The sequence below is a fragment of the Lissotriton helveticus genome, chromosome 3_2 (assembly GCF_964261635.1).
Source record: "Lissotriton helveticus chromosome 3_2, aLisHel1.1, whole genome shotgun sequence".
Lineage (NCBI taxonomy): Eukaryota > Metazoa > Chordata > Amphibia > Caudata > Salamandridae > Lissotriton > Lissotriton helveticus.
In genome coordinates this window covers 122,309,422-122,328,371 of record NC_136062.1, presented here as the reverse complement: position 1 = coordinate 122,328,371, position 18,950 = coordinate 122,309,422, and the positions used below count along the sequence as shown (strand labels likewise).

The 18,950-nt window shown below is 44.3% G+C and overlaps 1 protein-coding gene across 19 annotated transcripts in view; it reads right to left on the bottom strand.

Moving 5' to 3' along the window:
• Positions 1-16,066, bottom strand: part of TCF12 (transcription factor 12) — a 797,238-nt gene extending 781,172 nt beyond the window's left edge. For 9 of the 19 annotated variants that reach the window (XM_078684888.1, XM_078684896.1, XM_078684889.1 and 6 more), the window contains exons 1-3: positions 15,539-16,066; positions 13,405-13,500; positions 12,461-12,533 (exon numbers count right to left, since the gene is read on the bottom strand). In XM_078684888.1, the coding sequence (XP_078541014.1) occupies positions 12,461-12,533; positions 13,405-13,479 (148 nt within the window). In that variant the 5' untranslated portion in view covers positions 13,480-13,500; positions 15,539-16,066. Of the gene's footprint in view, positions 1-12,460; positions 12,534-13,356; positions 13,501-15,538 lie in introns of all 19 variants that reach the window. The other 10 variants (XM_078684886.1, XM_078684891.1, XM_078684894.1 and 7 more) reach the window with 5 other exon arrangements.
• Between the last annotated feature and the right edge of the window lie 2,884 nt (positions 16,067-18,950).

Sequence of the window (18,950 nt, the reverse complement as noted above, 5' to 3'; positions counted from 1 at the left end):
AAGCGGTTTTAAACCAAAATCAGTATTCTTGCCATTGGTGGAATGGGACGCCATTGATGTCTTTGAAAGAGGTGTATTGAGAGATCTAAAAAAGATGAGGTACTGCCAAATACGGAAAGGCAATAGGAATCTCACGCGAGATCAGTGGGAAGCCTTAGAGAACCTTAAATCAGACAATTCTATTGACATACGTCCCTCCGATAAGGGAGGGAACGTAGTAGTACTTGACAAAGAGTTATATCTGAATGAAGGGATCAGACAGTTGTCGGACGAGAACTGCTATGCCAAATCAGACAGATCAGGTATTTTACAATCACAGAAAAAGTATGGTGAAATGTTGAGTGAGTGGCAAGCACAGGGACTTTTGGAGTGGGAAGAGTATAACTATTTGAAATGTCCGTACCCCCGTATCCCTGTTCTCTACCTACTCCCAAAAGTGCATAAGTCCCCCACGAATCCACCAGGAAGACCTATTGTGTCATCGATCGGGTCCCTGTTGGAAACTACCTCTAGATTAATTGACCACTACTTGAGACCGTTTGTTGTGAGCTTACCGACTTATCTGAAGGATACCACTCACTTTTTAACAATCATCAATGGTATCCATTGGGAACCTACCTTCATCCTGATCACATTAGACGTATGTAGTCTATACACGTCTATAAGACACGACCTGGGACTCAAAGCCGTGGAATACTTCCTCAGGAGACGTTCTATCGCCCTTTTGTCTCATTCCAATATGATTTTGAGTATGATCAAATTTTGTTTGGAAAACAATTTTTTTCTTTTTGATGATGTTGTCTATCACCAGCTGCAGGGCACGGCGATGGGCACCTGCTTTGCCCCCAGTTATGCCAATTTGGTGATGGGCTGGTGGGAGGAGCAGGTGGCCGCCCACCTAGAACATCACGATCGCTGTGTCCTGTGGCTGAGGTACATAGACGACATTTTTATGATTTGGGATGGTGACTTACAATCTGCCAAAAACTTTGTGAACCTCCTTAACGACAATGAGTACAATTTGGGTTTCACGGAACATATGAGTGATACCCAGATTGAATTCTTGGACGTCCTAGTGGAAGTTGTAGATGATACCATCCAAATGAAGCTGTTCCGCAAGAGTACTGCGGGTAACAGTATTCTGAATGCTGCAAGCTCTCATCCGAGACAATTGGTATATAGCATCCCCTATGGAGAGCTGTTACGCGCTAGACGCAACTGCAGCTCTGATGAGAACTACCGAAAGGAAAAACAAACTATGATTGAACGGTTCAAAGAGAGGGGGTACAATGGTAAAACTATCAACGAAGCATGTGCAAAAGTAGATGCTGTTGATAGAAATAAACTACTCTACCCTGACATTGAGACCGCAGGAGAAGAAGAAAAAAACACCCTCCGATTTATCACTAAATTTTCTGGACAGGCCTCACAAGTCCGTAGGGTACTCCAAAAGCATTGGCATGTACTGTTGACTGATGGGCATCTCGAGAAACACTTGAACCATAAACCTCAAATAACATTCCAGAAAAGTAGTTCTCTCAGAGATGAGTTGAGCCCTAGCTTTATAACTTCTAAGGGGCAAAAGAAAAAAACATCAATAGGTGGATATACGAGGTGTAGGAAATGTAAAGCCTGTAGCAACAGCACGGACTGTAAAATCTTACGTATGGCAGGCACTAAGAGAGAACTAACCATCAAGAAAAAACTGAATTGTAATACCATGTACTGCGTGTACGCCTTGTTATGCCCATGCAACAGGGCGTACATAGGCAGCACTATACATTGTGCGAAGAAACGAGTTCTCGAACACATTAGGGCGATTAGGCACAATAACAGGCAGTACCCGGTTGCCCGACATTTCTTTGAGCAACATTTTCAAAATGAGAAGTTGCTGCGGATGGTTGTGATTGACGATGTCCCCAATAATGCACGAGGGGGAAACCGCAAGCTTGCCCTACGTAAACTGGAATCAAAATACATCATAGACCTGGAGACTATGATGCCTCAGGGGTTAAATTCCAGTGAAGAATTAGCCATTCACCTATACTGATTTACCTGTGTATGCTTTATTTACCAATCTGTAAGATTACTCAATGAGATTCTATGGTTTTATCTGCTGCTGTTTTCTCTGTTTTTAATAACGTGAAGGTACAATTTTTATATATGTTGACTACAGCACTGTTCTGTTTTTTTCATTTTTAGGTGGTGGCACACGATTTTTGTTGAAATGTGGACTTTGCCTTATAAAGACATTTTGATGCATTGACAATGTGCAACATTGTGCCCACTGGGGCTAAACTCTCCGCTTCGTGCACTGATATGTGGACAATTTGCCAAAAACCATAATCGCTCACTTGGGCACAACATTGAGTGTTTCTATAGTATACTACATGAATAATATATATGACCTATGGCACACACTCCAAGTGGACAAGTGTGGGTAATGTAATGAATGGGTTGCATGGTTTTTGTGACTAGGCTAAGATGGCGTGCCCACTTGGGCCTAATCTCCTATATCGTGCACTGCGATATGAACAATATGCCATAGAACGGCAATTGCCCACTCGGGCTAAACGTTGTGTGATTAGACTACATGAACTGTAATTCGAACAATTGGCATACAATATTAGCGGAGAATTGTGGGCACAGTGTACAATGAATTGATTATTATGATGATTTTCATGTTTTTTTTTACTAGTCTAAAATGGCGGGACCGCAATGAATTTCTTTTCACTTAGGTGTAAGTCCTTTTTCGATGTTTGTTCACAAAAGTATATGTAAGTGTGTTTACTGGGTAGCTTCTTTAGCGTGATCAAGACGTTAAGTCGAAACGCGTTGCTGTGCAGTTGCATGAATAAACTTTCTGCAATCCATGTGAAGTGTCCGTGGTGATCTCTCCCGAGTGGGGAAGTGTTGGTGTGGCATTGTGCAGGGCTTCCGGTGCCCTGACCGCGGACCGCCCTGTAGACGGCCTCTTCTTTACCGGAGTTGGGTTGCTGATTTTATATATATATATATATATATATATATATATATATATATATATATATATCCAACTATCTTTCTATCTAGACATAGACATACACACACTTCTTTTATCCCTAATCTCTTTCTCTGGTACATTTTTTCTTTTTTTTTTTTTTACACTAGAAGTGGATGAGCCATTGGAAGCTCGAGCAGGAGGCCGACTGGCTCAGCTCGCAATCCTCTTGGACCCTCGAGAACAGAACAAGCTGAATTTTAATGTTGCTTCTGCCTTCTACCTACACTCTCCAACCACATATTTGATGTAACACAGGAGTGAGAAATGAATACCCATCTACTGGCTCAATAGCACAGCGTGAAACCAGGAAACCTGGGATCAAACCTGGCTTCCTCAGATGACCTCTTCTGTATCCTAGGGAAATATTTTAGTTCATGGAATCAGCTTTTTACATTATCACCTTTTGTCTTAAAAAATCGGGAGTCTCCCATTTGCATCGGGTCTTTTGGAATGTATGAGTTAGGCTTCCATACACTGTTAAACTTGTACTAATGTACAGGCGAGCTGATTGTCCACTGTCCCACATCAAAAGCGCTCCCTCATTGGAAAGAGCTCCTGTGCTTCTACTTTATTCCTGGCTTGATTCCCAATGAAAATAGTAAAACTACTGCATTGGTATAAAACTGTATATGTTGGTTAAACACCAGGTTGACTCATGCGCTCACAACGGGAATGTAGAAATAAGTACCTCCGTGCATTCTGCCATGCCTCCTCTTATTCACCAGCCCCAGCCTCCAGCACAACAGTCGCAGAAGGGTGCACGAGTGTCCATAAGAGCAACGCCCCCCTTTCAAAAACGCATTGTCACGTGACACATACGTCACGTAAATTACTTCCTTTGTCTGTGCGGTTTAGGTAAAGAGGGCCGGGGTCGAATTCGTATCCCAGGGAAGCATATTATCTGCATCGCTATGAGGACAGTTGAAAGAGGTGTTTTATTCAAGAAAGAGCTGCAAAGCGGCGTGGAGGTCTTCAGAACGAACTGGCAGTTTTGGTGGACTCAGTGGGCTGGGGCATCCAAGGGAAGGCTGGTAGGAAGTCAGTCTCATGATTAACCATGTTTTTTATTAGCCAAATCCAGAGGAAGCAACGTTTTTGCTTAAAAAAATAGAGAATCACCAATGAGTTTGCTAGCAAGGACATTTGCAGTGGAGTGCAGTAAATAGAAACAAGCGCTCGCCATGACATATACTTTTCTCTTTTTCTGCCGTCCCATTTGGACGGCCTCGCCAGCTTGCCTTCTGAAGTAAAAGGTTTCTTATCATGGGGCCATGTGTTTGGCCCCATAAAGATGAGAACATTTTACTTCAGAAGGAAAGCAGGCTAGGCGGTCCAAGTGGGACGGCAGAAAAAGACAAAAGTCCACATCACCAAAAGCTCTTTCCAAATGGCTGGCCACCGTTTAGCATAAACGGTGACGCTGGTCAATGGGAAAGCGGGGCTTAAAGCCAGGATACAAGTAAGCCCTCAAAAACATAAAATCTTGCCACCGAGACTGCGCATGTGCGCAGCCCACGCAGGCGTGACCTAAAAACGACGTGAACTCAGGGATGGGGGGTGAGGTTTACACATACTGCCAAAGACATGGTTTGGTATGCTCCGTTTTAGGCCATACTTACTTCCATTTTAGTTTATTTCTGCATTTTTAAAAGAATGGCACTAAATTAAGCAAGCACGCCTCATCTACCAGTTTTGTTTTACACCTTGAAATAATCTACTTGCTTTTGATAATATGCAACTTTAACAGAGGTTTTCAATTCATAAAAAAGACGAACTGAAGCCTATTTTTATTAAGCTCCGAAATGTTGTTACGAATGTATGCCATTAATGCAAATGCCACTTCTAAACACAGTTCAGAATCGATATAAAACAAGGTGGATTACTGCCTTTTTTTAACAAGCTAGAATATCTAATTTTTAATATCATGCTACCATATCCTGGCAAGAAAAAGAAAAACTAACATGAAGAAAGTAAGTTCATATCTTAGTATATGTTAACTATTAACACCACACATTTTTGCCTTGAAAATATATCCATCATCAAGATACCTCCGCATGGAGGTATGTACCATAAACCCATACTCCATTATATACTTATCATGGTGCAATTTTGAGGGTCGATGTTTTTGGCTACAATATTATGGCGGCACAGCATTAAAAACCTAATATTATGGCATCATACTTTTTTAACTAAACGTGCATAAAAACTCCAAAGTGAACCAACGAGACCTGTTAATTTTGGGATCACAACATCGGGTCAAATGTCTGTCAAGGTTAAATAAACAGCTGGAAACAAACCATTGGAACTAAATTCCAATAAGTTGCCATTTTCAGGCAGGATCCAAAGTTATAAAAACACAAGCATAAAAGTTACGCTTTATCCTTGATGTGGCTGTACACACGTATTTTGAAGAATGGAATAAATTACATTATTCTGATACGATTTTGTTGAAAACAGACCCACTGTTCACTTTTCTCAGTGGAAAAATTAGGTAAACATTCCCCAGTTAACCCCTTCGCTGCGGGGGTTAATTTCCCGCTGTGCTGGGGGGAGGGGGGCGCGCACGGCGCCTGCATGCTCATAACGAGCTGAGCTCGTCATGAGGCACGGTGCTCCTGTGCTCATGACGAGCTCAGCTCATCACAGGTGCATTACCTGCCGTGGAACGCTCAGCACAGCAGGGGAATTATCCCCGCATGCGAGCGTTCCACGGTTCATGACGAGCTGAGCTCGTCATGAGCACCGGAGCGCCGTGGCTCATGACGAGCTCAGCTCGTCATGAGCATGGAAGAGATTAACAATGTAATGTGTTCATTTCACTGCTCAGTAATGGCGGCGAGAGACGATCCACTCCTGACAATCACTGAGGTGCCATCACTGTATAGTGCACTCATGCTACACCCATGCCTACCTTCAACAAATTCACACAAAGATCCAAGCACGCATGTTGCAGCGCACAGTCACTAAAACAGCAGTAGGTTTTCCACAACACGTTTCAGTCAGTAAGTAGTATGCAATACAGTGAATTACTGCTGCCCTACAACACTTCCAAGCCAGCATATGGTTGTTGCATGGAAAAACATTGTAGTGATGTGTATACAATATGGTCTACACAGTTAAAGTTACCAATGATCCACCGAGCACTCAAAACATCAATTAAAGATACATAAATGCAGGGATAACCCACCGGGTAGACCTATCATTTCAGGGATTGGAGGACCTACAGAACGCCTATCTCAGTATGTAGATACATTCCTGCAGAGATATGTTTGTAATTTACCATCATTTATTGAAGACACAAAATATGTACTGAACCTGTTACAAGACCTTGTGTGGGATGAGAGGATGATGCTAGTTACACTAGACGTAGTGTCCCTCTATTCTAATATAGATCAGGATCTGGGAATCAAGGCATTAGATTACTTTTTGAGCAGAAGACCAGCTGAACTATATGATCATACACAGATGGTACTAAAGATGACAGAAATGGTGTTACACAATAACGTTTTTCTTTATGATGGTCAGTGGTACAGACAGCGCCTTGGTACTGCGATGGGCTCCAGATTTGCTCCGTCTTTCGTGAACCTCTTCATGGGGTGGTTCGAGGCGGAGAGGATCTGGGGCCCAGCTGGAGAAAAGTGGATACAGTATATCCATTACTGGGGAAGATTTATAGACGATTGTTTGCTAATATGGACTGGCTCAGAAACCCAGCTTAATGAATTCTTTGAATATATTAACGACAATAGACTGAACCTGAAATTTACTACTAACTATAGTACTAATAACATTACATTCTTAGACATTGAATTGTTTGCAGATAATGGGAAATTATGCAGTCGTATGTATAGAAAGCCAACTAGCTGTAACTCTGTACTGCACGCAAAAAGTTGCCACCCCAACAGCCAAAAGAATGCTATCCCTTACGGAGAGATGGTTAGGGCGAGGCGTAATTGCACTAATGAGACTGATTTTGAGAACAACATAGTAGACCTCTCTAGAAGATTTATAAAACGAGGCTATCAAAATAAAGTGATTTTGAAAGCAATTGAAAGAGCAAAGAAACTGAAAAGAGACAAAACACTAAGCAAGAAATCTTATAATGATACTACCAGACAAAGTAGATTAAGACTGATTACAAACTATAGCTCAGATAGTGTACATTTGTTTAGTATTTTGAAAAAGCACTGGCATTTACTCAGCATGGATAGAGATCTTTTTCCGTACGTTGGTAGTACACCAGGAGTAACGTTCAGAAAAGGACGTACTATTTCCAATTATGTCAGCCCTAGCTATCCTACAAAAGTAACAGAACCAGACTGGTTAACAAAGAGTACAAAAGGATTCCACAAATGTGGCAAGTGTAGCTCATGTAGGTGGGCATTGAAGAAAGTTAAGAAATTTAGTTACAATGATACTGGTGAATATACCATAGACCAATTTATAAACTGTGACACCACGCATGTGGTTTATGTTATCACGTGTACTTGCAAAAAGATCTATGTAGGTAGTACGATAAGGAAACTGAAAGAAAGAATGGTGGAACACTTTAGGGCACTGAAAACAGGCGATACACGTTACCCGATAGCGTCACATATGGTAAGAAATCATGAAGAAAAAGAGAAACATACATTTAGCTACCATGGCATAGATCATGTTAAGAGAGACCCTAGAGGTGGCAACAGAACAATTCAATTACGCCGCAGAGAAGTTATGTGGCTGATGAAACTTAAAGCCGTTGAACTAGGCCTTAACATTGATAATGAATTTGAATATTATTTGGGCCAGGAGTGAAATGTAATTAATGGTATATGTTGGATATTGTGTACTGTGTATATAATAGCTATGTACTTATTCTCTTCTATCCTGTCAGTACCTATACCCTCTCTGACACCCCAGAACTTGGATACAAGTAAGATAACTATTAAAGATAATACTAGATTTTTCTCCCCCATGTCATCAGCCGCAACCAATCATATTTATTACAAATAACTATGAGGATGAAGGTAGCAGCAATAAAGGAATTGGATTGCCCATTATTCATTTAGCAGAGATATAACGCAAAAAATGGTTTATTTTGTTACTCTGTGAACAGATTAAATTTGTAAGGAGAATGAGAAGATGTACAGCTACTAACTAAATTGTAGTTGTACTAAGTATTAGGATTAATGTTGCTAAAATTGATATTTTTTATCTTACAATGGGAATACCTAATTATAATACAAAGTTAAGATGGTACTCGAGACTTGAGAATCTAACAAACCATTTAAAAATGGAGCTGACGCAACTTGCGTCGCAATATAAACTTCAAGTTCCGGGAGCCTAATAAACCATTTAAATATGGAGCAGACACAACTTGTGTCGCGATATAAACTTTGAATTCCGAATGTTATGGTTTCAATAACAAATATTGGCTACTCTAATGAAAACGATAACACATAATACTAATTTAGGATTGTGCCTGTATTTGAAAATAATAATAAGCTACTTTAAGATGGCGCTGATATAGCGCATGTTATATTACGAGTAAAATAACTAGGCAAAGATGGCACCTATACTCTATGATTACACTTAGCCACTCCAAGATGGCGCTGATGTGGCACGCGAAGATTTGTGCACGTTGTATTACAAGTGGAATAACTAGGCAAAGATGGCGCCTATACTTTAGGACTATAAATAGCCATTCAAAGATGGCGCTGATGTGGCACGCGAAGATTTATCGACGAGTTTCCAAGATACACGGTAGGCGGAATAGCCAATAGATACGCATATTTACATAAGATTTAATTATAAAATAATGATGAGATTTTTACTGTCGTTACCTTTGCTTCATAGAACAAAGGACCAGGATTAACCGATATTTACGGGATTTGCGATAAGGAATATAACTACAGGTAAAAATATTATAATATTAAAATAAGATCTGATATAACTTAACCGTTACAGTTTGAAATAGAGTAATAATCGAGTTTAGTCGTTGGTAATACTGTGTAATTTTGCAGCTTTATAGTAATGCCCGTTACGAAGGGACGTTAGGATTTAACTATTAGGCTACACCTGATTTAGTAAGAGGTGATTATGAGTTATGTCGGAAATAAATGACTTCACAATAAGATAAATGTACTGTGATATTAACTACTTAGAACTCTCAGTAAAATTAGAATAAAACTGACATATAACTCATTACTTTAGAAGAAAGAACGGAGGATAAGGATACTCCAATACTGAGACGCTAACGATACCGTGCCACCGAATTTTCCACTTCTTACTAAAAGGTGAGCAAGTGTGATATACATGAAATGTACTTTATAATCCACTAGAATAGATTTTGGGTTGTGGCTCATGACAGGGGGACATGTTGTTGTTTGCTATTACAGTTATAACGTCAAATAGGATACAGTGGACAGAACCCCATGAAAATGATTTAAACTGGACCTGTACTGGTATGTTAAATTTTCAAAAATATGACATTTACTTTGCGATTTATCTATAGGTTCTCCCACTGATTATACTGATTAGTTTAGACTTTCCTTGATTTTTACACTGTATTGCACTGCGGTGAATCTAGTTTCGCTTGGTAATAGGGTCTACAAAAGATGACTTTACTATACCCCACGAATTCTGGGTGGTCGTCACTCGAAAATTAAGTTATTAATATGTAAAATACATAAGTGACATTTAGTTACATACTGTAATTATTTCAGCCCTGAAGAAGTCTTAATGTCCAAGACGGTCTAGACGAAACACGTGTTGCCTGTTATATTGAAATACTTTGGATGAAGAATGCTGTTTTGGTTTACTTTGGATGAAGAAAAGTATAAGAATAAAGAATAAGACAAACTGAAGAAGGAGAATACAGATTTGTGGACTTTAATTGATGTTTTGAGTGCTCGGTGGATCATTGGTAACTTGTCAGACCACACATGTGGTCTTGTTTGTAGCTGAGGCAACAGGCTCATATCTATCTGGAGCACCAAGTACTTTGTTATTAGAGAACTATTTTCCTAAATTTGCTGTGCGCTCTAAGAAACTGTTGTCAAATTTGTGTTGTACACAGTTAAAGTGACCTTGCATTCTTAAAACTTAGAGGTCTAAATATTTAAAATAGTATTCGAGTTCCACACTTGAGAACTCCTTCTAGAGCATACATCCAAAAGTGACACAAAGACACCTGGCTCTACTCAGGAGCAGGTCCTCGAGCTGTGAAAGGGGTTTTATTTTCCTCTGATGACTCCTGAAAGCTGCAGAGATCTGTGCCTTTAAACTATTCTTGAGATTCCATTTTCCTCGACCCATGTCAATTTAAATACAGCCAAACCTAAATATTCACCAAGATGGACAACAATGGATGTGGTGATTAAAGATCTCATTAGCTGTGCATGGGAAGTATTTGGTTGCATGCCTCACATTCTTAAAAATAGTCTTATTAATTAATTTAAAGCAGAACGCATCTCTCTGCTGTTGTCTTGCAATGTGTAACGCTGATATGTGCTCGAGACAAGAGGGCCTTGTTATTCATGGCTCTAAATAGACTGTGCAGGAAATTACAAGCTCTTCATGGCAAAGTGGGCTCAGGGGAAGCGCGCACTGGGGAGCTGCCATGAGATGAAAATATTTGTTCACCGCTCTCGGGATCCAACTAGTAAGCAGATCGCACGTGATCCACTGTATTCTAGAAACAAAACCTGGAATCCAGTTCACCTGGGACCTTTTTATGAAGCCTGATAGGAGAAAAGAGTACTCAAATATAAAAGAAACCCTGCTAAATAAAAAAAATATAATAATAGTGTAGGTACGAAGACAAAAAGTTTAATAAAAAATTTACAGCAAGAGTATAAATACCAATAGGTGCAATAGTTTACCCACAAAAAAAACTCCACAAATAAAACACACAAGGCAGAACAATATGACGATTTAGAATTGTTAAGTAATAAAACAATGTTTCACTGGGTACTTAAGTGAATTGGGGATTGTCCTTAAATAACAAAAAAATATTTCTGAAGTGTCGCATAAACAAGGATGGAGTTATAAACAGTGCAGCAAATGCAGTGGCAAAGGAACCTCTGGGTGAGAAGCAGTCACTGCAACCAAAGTATAGATAGCCAGTCCCTTCCATGCCAAGGTGCTGGAGGCCCATTTTTCGTGCTTGCATCGTGACTCCCAGGTACCCTTCCTACGGTAGTCCTTGCTATAGCTTAAGAACAGGTAGAACCTACGACTAACCATGTACTTATGTTACTCCTTCTACTTAGCAGTGTTGTACAGCAGCAGCGTACCCTGGTATAAGTGCATCTTTCGGAAAAACACAGCAAAACAACTGTACACCACAGGTCGACGGTACTACATGAAAGAATATGATGGAAAAGAAGATCCGGGCAACTCCACAAGATTAGGGTGCAATGCTCAACAACCTTGAAGACACGACGGCGGGCAGGGTAAACAGACAAAGAGGTGATGCAGAATATATGTAGTTTAACTTCCAGCCATTTGTACAAACTCAAAATAATATTTTGTGAAAATCTAGAAAACGACACGGAGCACGCTTTCGGAACCACAAGAGCAGCAAACACCAATGTGGTGCAAGTGGGTTTTGCAAATGGAGCAAATCATGCGCACCACTAGTAGAAATTGTCTGCCTATATCATGACACGTGATCTGATTACTCATGCCATCGAGATGCAACATAACAAGAAATAAATCAATGAATGCACAGTGCATGTGTGGATGATTTGAGCTCGCTTGTTTGCTGGTCTTTTTGAGCATGCCCTTAGCACCAGATACCACCGGGGGGCATGTACGTGTGCACAGTAGAAGAGAAGACAATTTGTGCTCAGCCCCAAACAGGCACTATTGCTAAAACTGGAGCAAATGCTATTAAATCGTCCTGAAGATCTGTTAATGCCATCTACTACTAAAATATATACTTTTTAAGAGGACATTTCAGCCAATCCGGCGGTAAAAGAAACGTGTAAAGTTCTAACGAAGCCTACAAATAAGGCATTTACCAAAAACCAAGTACAGCTGAGAATATCCCACCAACATTAATAAAATGACTGAAAAATGCACTGCATGCACAACATAGAATGAATAAAAGCATGCATATGCTTTGCAAACTGAAAAAAGCAATGTATTCGTATGTGCAAGCACAGTGTTCCAGAAACCAAACGAAGATTTTACGTAGAATCAGATCCTTCACCATGAAATGAACAGCGGTATCCCTGCACTGGCCATCACATCTGGACAAACAGGAGGAAGCAGCCAAACAACACGCATCCACATAGAAACATGCTCTCTATGACAACATTTTACGAAGTTGGCCCCAAAAACGTATGACGGTGCGGGAATACGGTCCATATTAACAGCTAACGTTCGTAAGTATTCCCTAAAAGGTTAGTAAGAGTACGGTCTGCGTCTTACCTGCCCCGCTGAACTGGCTGCTCCCGAGGGTAGTGGGTCTTGTTTTCCCACTGTTGACAGGCGGGGAAAACATCTGTAAAACCCCAAATAACACGTTTTTAAAAGTTATGCAAACCTCAGTTAAAGGCAGAGTTAAGCGTTCATTTAAAATGTAGATTCGTGAATTAATTGTGGGGGGACATTTTTTTTTAAGATTAAAAAAATGTGTGATTCCCCCAAACATCATGAGATCATCAACAGACCGAGGAATGCCCTCGACATCTCTTGCCATGACGATGCTGCACCATCAGAAACAAAGTGTGCATACAGTGAGCATAACGCAACAGGAACACCATTACGTTCAATATTTTCGTTACAGGTGTCTATATTTAGAATGAAGATTATGCAGGAAAATACGCACACGCTGCCACACTTAATGACAGAAAATTAAATATGTTCAGGTGTTGCTGCAAAACGGGGTCATTTTATAAACGTAAACACAAGTGTGACAGGCAGCCCTTATAATGCCGCCGCGTTATTCGAGACATTTACAGCAGTAAAATACATTTATTGTGCTCAGCCTTCTAACCAGAGGCGCCGCAGCTGCAGACAGCCTTCGCGCCTGCTAGATTTGGTCGGTTTTAAGCACTTGCATGAAAATAGAAAGAAAAAAAGAACCATACACAGCTTCGAGCACCTTGAGGAGTGAGAAGGCGCTATATAATTGTCAATACAATAAAAAAGGGCGATTTAACACAAGTTAGCCAATGAGATTATTTTATCTTGGGGTCAGACGGTCCTCCCCCAGCCCTCCCTTCTAAACCGATTGACCCCTGCAGTGCTAAAGTCATTAAAGTGTTGCAGTCTAGACATGAGAGTGGAGGCCGGGGCAGGCCCCGCCGGGGTGCTCGCTTTACCGTGCAGGAGAAGCCATAAGCAGAAGACCTCGAAGAAGGATAGCGTACCGCACTGAAGTCCAGCAGGTCACTCAACTCCTTGTCCGTCCCGATGGCGGCCATCCGCTGCTGCTGGGAGTTCATGTCAGCCACTCCGCGAGGACCCTGCACACAGCAAGCAAGAGGGGACACTTAGGGAGCTCGCGGGCACCGCCTGCGCACTGTAGCTCAACACAGACTGAGGCACCGGCGACACACCCCCCACCCGGCCCCAGCGGGCTCTGCACGCGGCGGCGGCACAGAGGGGCACTCACCCGCGCTGCCATCCTGCGCCTCTCGTTCCTTCCGCATATTCCCGCACAGACACTTTAATGCATCCGCCCCCAGCTGCATCAACGCACCTCATATCTTCCACTCACTACACAGCCATAGGGGCGGCTGATCATTCATCCTGTATTATACACGCTTGAACCACAGGTGAACGGCGAACGGAAAGGCTCCTCCTGGGCTGTGCACTCAGATGCTGTAAACATCTTCAAATATTCTTGAATACACACAAAAAGGGCAGTCTGTTGTTGCCTGTCAGAAATGCACCCGCGTGCATGGGGAACAACACTACTTATTCGTTATACAAAGGCACTATTTTGCAACATCACAGCACACTATCGCCCTACAGTAACCCCAATCCTACCTAGCGCACAGAGGTCAACGAGGGGCTCTGATCAGTGTGTACAAACTCTAGCCACCCTCTTCAAAAGCATTCTTTGTATGCGAAGAGAGAGACACAGATCTGTCCTCGACAAGCACTGCCCTCGAGTGTAACGCTTGCTGTTTCATTTTACGAGACAGGACAAAACGAAAGTGATTTCAAATCTGATCGGAATTGACTAGACTTAGTCCCTGTGCAAGGTTTAGTAAGAAACACGTGTAGCACTGCACACCTACCCTGGCGACAACACGCGTGCACGTCAAAGCAAGGCAATATCCGAGGCATGGTGGGCGTCACAAACCTACCCTAAACCGAGCCCGCTATTCGTGGCCCCTGCTCAAAGGAACAGCATCTGAGCAACGCCTGCCCGTTTTGACTAAAGTGACATTATTAAACCCTGGGGCCCAAGAAAACAAGACATTCACTTAACATAACCCCCTGCCCCAAACAAACCCATCACCACAAATATTTACTGCTAAGATAAGCGCAATAAATAAGCCAATGCCTCCTATTTTTTTTTTAAACGGACGTAAAGTTGTGTTCTTCAAAACTTGCAGTTCAAATAAATAAGTTTCTACATCAATGTTATGATGCTGTATGCGCGTTACTACGCGCGGGGGGCGTGGCCATTAATCATCTATACAGAAATCGAGCATCTTGCAGTTACGGCCAGTATATGACGTTGCAGCTCAGTGGCGAGTCTGCCTGAAGTTTAACTCAAGCTCACTTATTTGGGGCCCTTTGGGAGAGGGGTGGTCATCACGTGCCAGTGCGCATGGGCCACCGGCCGCCAATAAACAAACAGTGCTGTGCATTATGAGGGGGATGCAGCAGCAGTTCGGAGTGCAGCGGCCCCAGAGCTGCCCGCTGCAGTCCGAGGCTCGCGCACTCCCCCGGGCTCGGATCTGGAAGGATGGGACGGGAGCACGTCGGCCTCCAACTTTACACTCTGCGCTTCTGAAAACAATAGCGGAGCCTGCGAGTTCCCTCCAGCTCCCCTAGTCCCACCTACCACTTCCTGTCAGTGCCGTGGGGAGGGGGCAGACGGCCTGCCTCGCCATCAATAAAAGTAATACCCGAGGGTTTGGGAAATGTACCAAAGCTGACGGGGGAAAAGTGGCTCAGCCCGGGGCAGCGAACAATAGGGATGCGGGGAGAGGCAGGCGCCGGCCGCGGGAGAGCCCCGGAGGGCGCCGGGGGGACCTGCTGCTGCTGCCCAGGGCAATACTCCGCGACCCGGACTAAGCTCGGGCTCCCCACCAGCTCAACTTGCACGACCTGCCTCCCCTCAGTGCGGAGCCCCTCCAAGGTACGAGCTGCCCTCTCCAAAACACAGGGAGAAATTGCTAGTGCAGAGGCACAATACACACAGCCTCCCCAGCACACCAGCCATCCCTTCCTGCAGCCAGACCCGACTCAGCCGCCCACTCTCCGCCAGGAGCAGCGCACTCTGCCATCCCAACTTGTCCCCCTGCAGCAGCCCCCTGCCTTTACCTTTTTCCCGTTTTAACATCCAACAAGGCGGGTGAAGTTTGTCCGAGGGTCGCCTCGGGTGACCCTGCTGCCCACGGTCCGCCTGGGGGGCGCGCCGCCGCTGGGAATCCGGGTTTATCCCTTGAATTTTCCCCAGAACGTAACTTGTGGGTCTCCCTCAGGCAGACATATTTGCAAGAACGGGCCGCAGCACCACGTTCAGGCCCTGCTCGGTATCCCTCCGCCTTGGAAAAAAAAGAGAGGCTTGGTGGGGCTGGCAGAGTTAACCCTTGGGTGACCGGGCTGCCCGAGAGCCAGGAGGAGCCGAGCCCACTGGCTGGAAGCAGGAGGCAGGGAGGGGGCGCGGGGGCGGTGTGTGTAGCGCTCTGCCCCCTCCTCTCCTCCCAGGCGCATTCCCTCCAGACCTGGGCGAGCTGCAGCTGTTCGAGGTGGGAGAAGCCGACTGCTGCAGCCACAACAAAACGCGTGCCTCTCACTGTCGACTGTAGGAGAACACCGCGCTCTTACTGGAGAACCAAGGATGAATGTGTGTGTACTGTTTCCGGTGGCTTCGAGAAAATCCGTTCCTGTCGGGCATTTGTTTCCATGGGACGGCACTTTCATTGACTTCCAGCTGCCAGGCTCGAGCATGCAGATAGTCCCAGGTGTTCTTGTTTTATTTGTTGTTTTGTAATATGCGGCTTATGAGCAAGCGTGCTCGTAAACAGCGCAGAATGAAAAATACAGCGTCAGGAGGGGAGGCACTATCGGAGTGGCACACTCTTCCTCCCCCCCCCCCCAAAAAAAAAACCGGCAAAACTCTGCCCAACTAGTCAGATGCAGTTGTGTAAATAGCTGGTTTGGGTTTACTTCTTCCGTGGGATTCAGATTGGGGAGGTCGGACCAAGTCACGCGTGGGCTTGTCACGGTCTTCATTTGTGCATGCAACGTTTCTAGAGTTTAAGAACCCCCACTAGCAGACCGTGGTCTGAGCTCAGCCCCTCTACTGAAAGAAGGGTCACCGTGCGGTAGCCCTAAAAAGCACGAATGGTCAGGGCGGGGGGAAAAAAATTGGAGGGGGAAACGCACACGAGTTTGTTCTGCCCGAAGATACACTGAGAGGTCTGCTCCCGTGAGCGCACGCACAGTGCCGCCGCTTCCCCGCGTGGGTTTCCTGACACTACACGGGCTGCTTGTATCGTTGCAGCTTCTATAAAACATTGTTTTGTGCCCTGGCGATGCACTTTGGTTCGAGCCGCACAAACTGGTAAGGACCGCGCGCAGTTACTGTAACCCATGACGTGAGGACCGATACAGTCCTTGCACACAGCCTGCTCCTTCAACCCGGGAAGCTGAGTTGATGCACGTCCGCGCGACTTCCCGGGCACGAGACCAAGCACGTGCCGCCAGTGCGTGCGCGTGCCTCCGTTTGCTGTGCTAGTTCCCCCACAGTTCTGTGCGAAGAATGAAGCGCTGAAAAACAAGCACTGGCATTGCCAATAGGTCGCGCCTTAGGGACCTTATAAGTATTTAGCACGTTATCCTGGGTGGTGCAATGAAGATGTGCCCCTGAATATATGTTGGCTTGCGTACCCTGAAGTGTTTCTGGATATCATCTGTGTTTATGTGGTACCTCGTTTGTAGCTGTGGGTGTTTCTCACAAGGTCGGTGTTTAACAAGGATCTTTGACAGAAACCAGATCACGTAATTGGGGCCTTACTAAACAAAACAATGTATAGCTGGTTAAACATTTAAAACTTAAGGTATGTGGAGATAGGCACTTGCCCCACATTACATGATATTTTTTATCGATCACAAAACCCAGCACTAGACTATTAGTGAAACTCAAGAAAATGGGCGATCATTTTACAGACTCCCTATTGGAGTGGTTTCTTTGCAGGAGCAAACAATTATGTAGCTTAGCAGCACCAAAAAGAAGCAATGCTTCCTTAAGTGCAACCTCAGCTACCAAGCTAGGTGATACAGAGCTCTCGAGAGCGAAGTTTGTGACCAGATCTGACCACAAAGTGTTGGTCATTTATGAAGCTTTCACCAGAGACTGTTCATCCCTAGGAGCAGAGGGGCGGCGAACCACTCCTTTTGTCCACCACCCACCTTGAAAATAAAGCAGTCTCCATTGTGGATGCATAACATTCATGGTTGGTAGTCTTTCATACCACTTGCAGCCTAGGTGGCTCGTATTGCTATGGTAGAGGGGGCGTAGCTGATGTCCTGGAGATCTTTGATTCTATGTAATTAAACTGCGCATGACAGGCTGGCTGGTCTCTGGACTTGGCCCGCCTGACATGCATACTTAAGTACTGTGATTTGGAATCCACTATGTGTTTAGGGAGGGGGTTGAGGGTGGCAAATGCAGCTCTCTACTTCACTGGGGCAACATCCTGCTAATCCAGACGCAGCTCTCATTGTATTACATATAAACTGCATACAAGCTGCATCACCATTGGCTCTTGGCGCAAAGCAGTCCTCCCCAATCTCTAGCGAGGCAACTTTACTGATCTTGTTAGTGTGTGTTGCTCCCCAAGCCGCACAGCTCCACCTAGTAGTGATCTGCCCTCGTGCCCTAGATCCTGAGTTCGAGGCCCTCCAACTGCAGGCTCCCGTCGGCGCCTCATCCCTGCTGGCCCAGTGGTGAGCTCTTGTTCGGTCTGCTAATTTTTCTTTATTTTTCTGTATCAGTGGAAAATGACTAAATTAGGTATACATAAGCGGCGTTCATTTATGTTCACCACAGCCACTGTTGAAAGTAAAGTGAAAATCGTGAAACAGTGGCCACGCCATCTTGTCCCTTTTTAGGCCCCTTCATGCACGTAAGTGGCAGCCATTTTGTGTGCCATAGCCTTTCTGCCCACTACCAATAGCCTGCGCGTCTCTCTCCCCCTCACTCCCCGGCCTCGCAAGCATCCCCCCCGCGCCCCGACAGCCCCCGGTCTCTCCTGCTTGGGCCATAAACGCACCTCCAGCTCGACCCTGTCTCCGAGCCACATCCCGTGCTGAACCCCCTCACTCTTTCATCTCATTCATAGAACAGGCCCTTTGATAGCCTCTTTGTTAGAACCGGGGTCTCTAGTTGGCAGGGGTATGCACCCTAGTCCAAGTAGGGACCACCGCTTCCGACCTGGCAGCTTGGCGCAGAGCAGCAAAGGCGTAACTTCAGAGGCACTGTGTAAAGTATTTGTGCAACACGCAACAACAAGGACGCAGTAAAAACACTCACAAAAGGACACCACACCAGTTGTGTATAAAAATATAAAATATCTTTATCTAAGCATCAGGCAAGATCAATCGTCAACTAAAAATGTGCCCAGTTCCCAGGCAAGATCAATAATCATGAAACATGAATGCAGTCTCCAGGCAAGATCAATCCGTAGTCAAAATGCACCCAAAACATACAGTCCAAACAGTGGAGGGG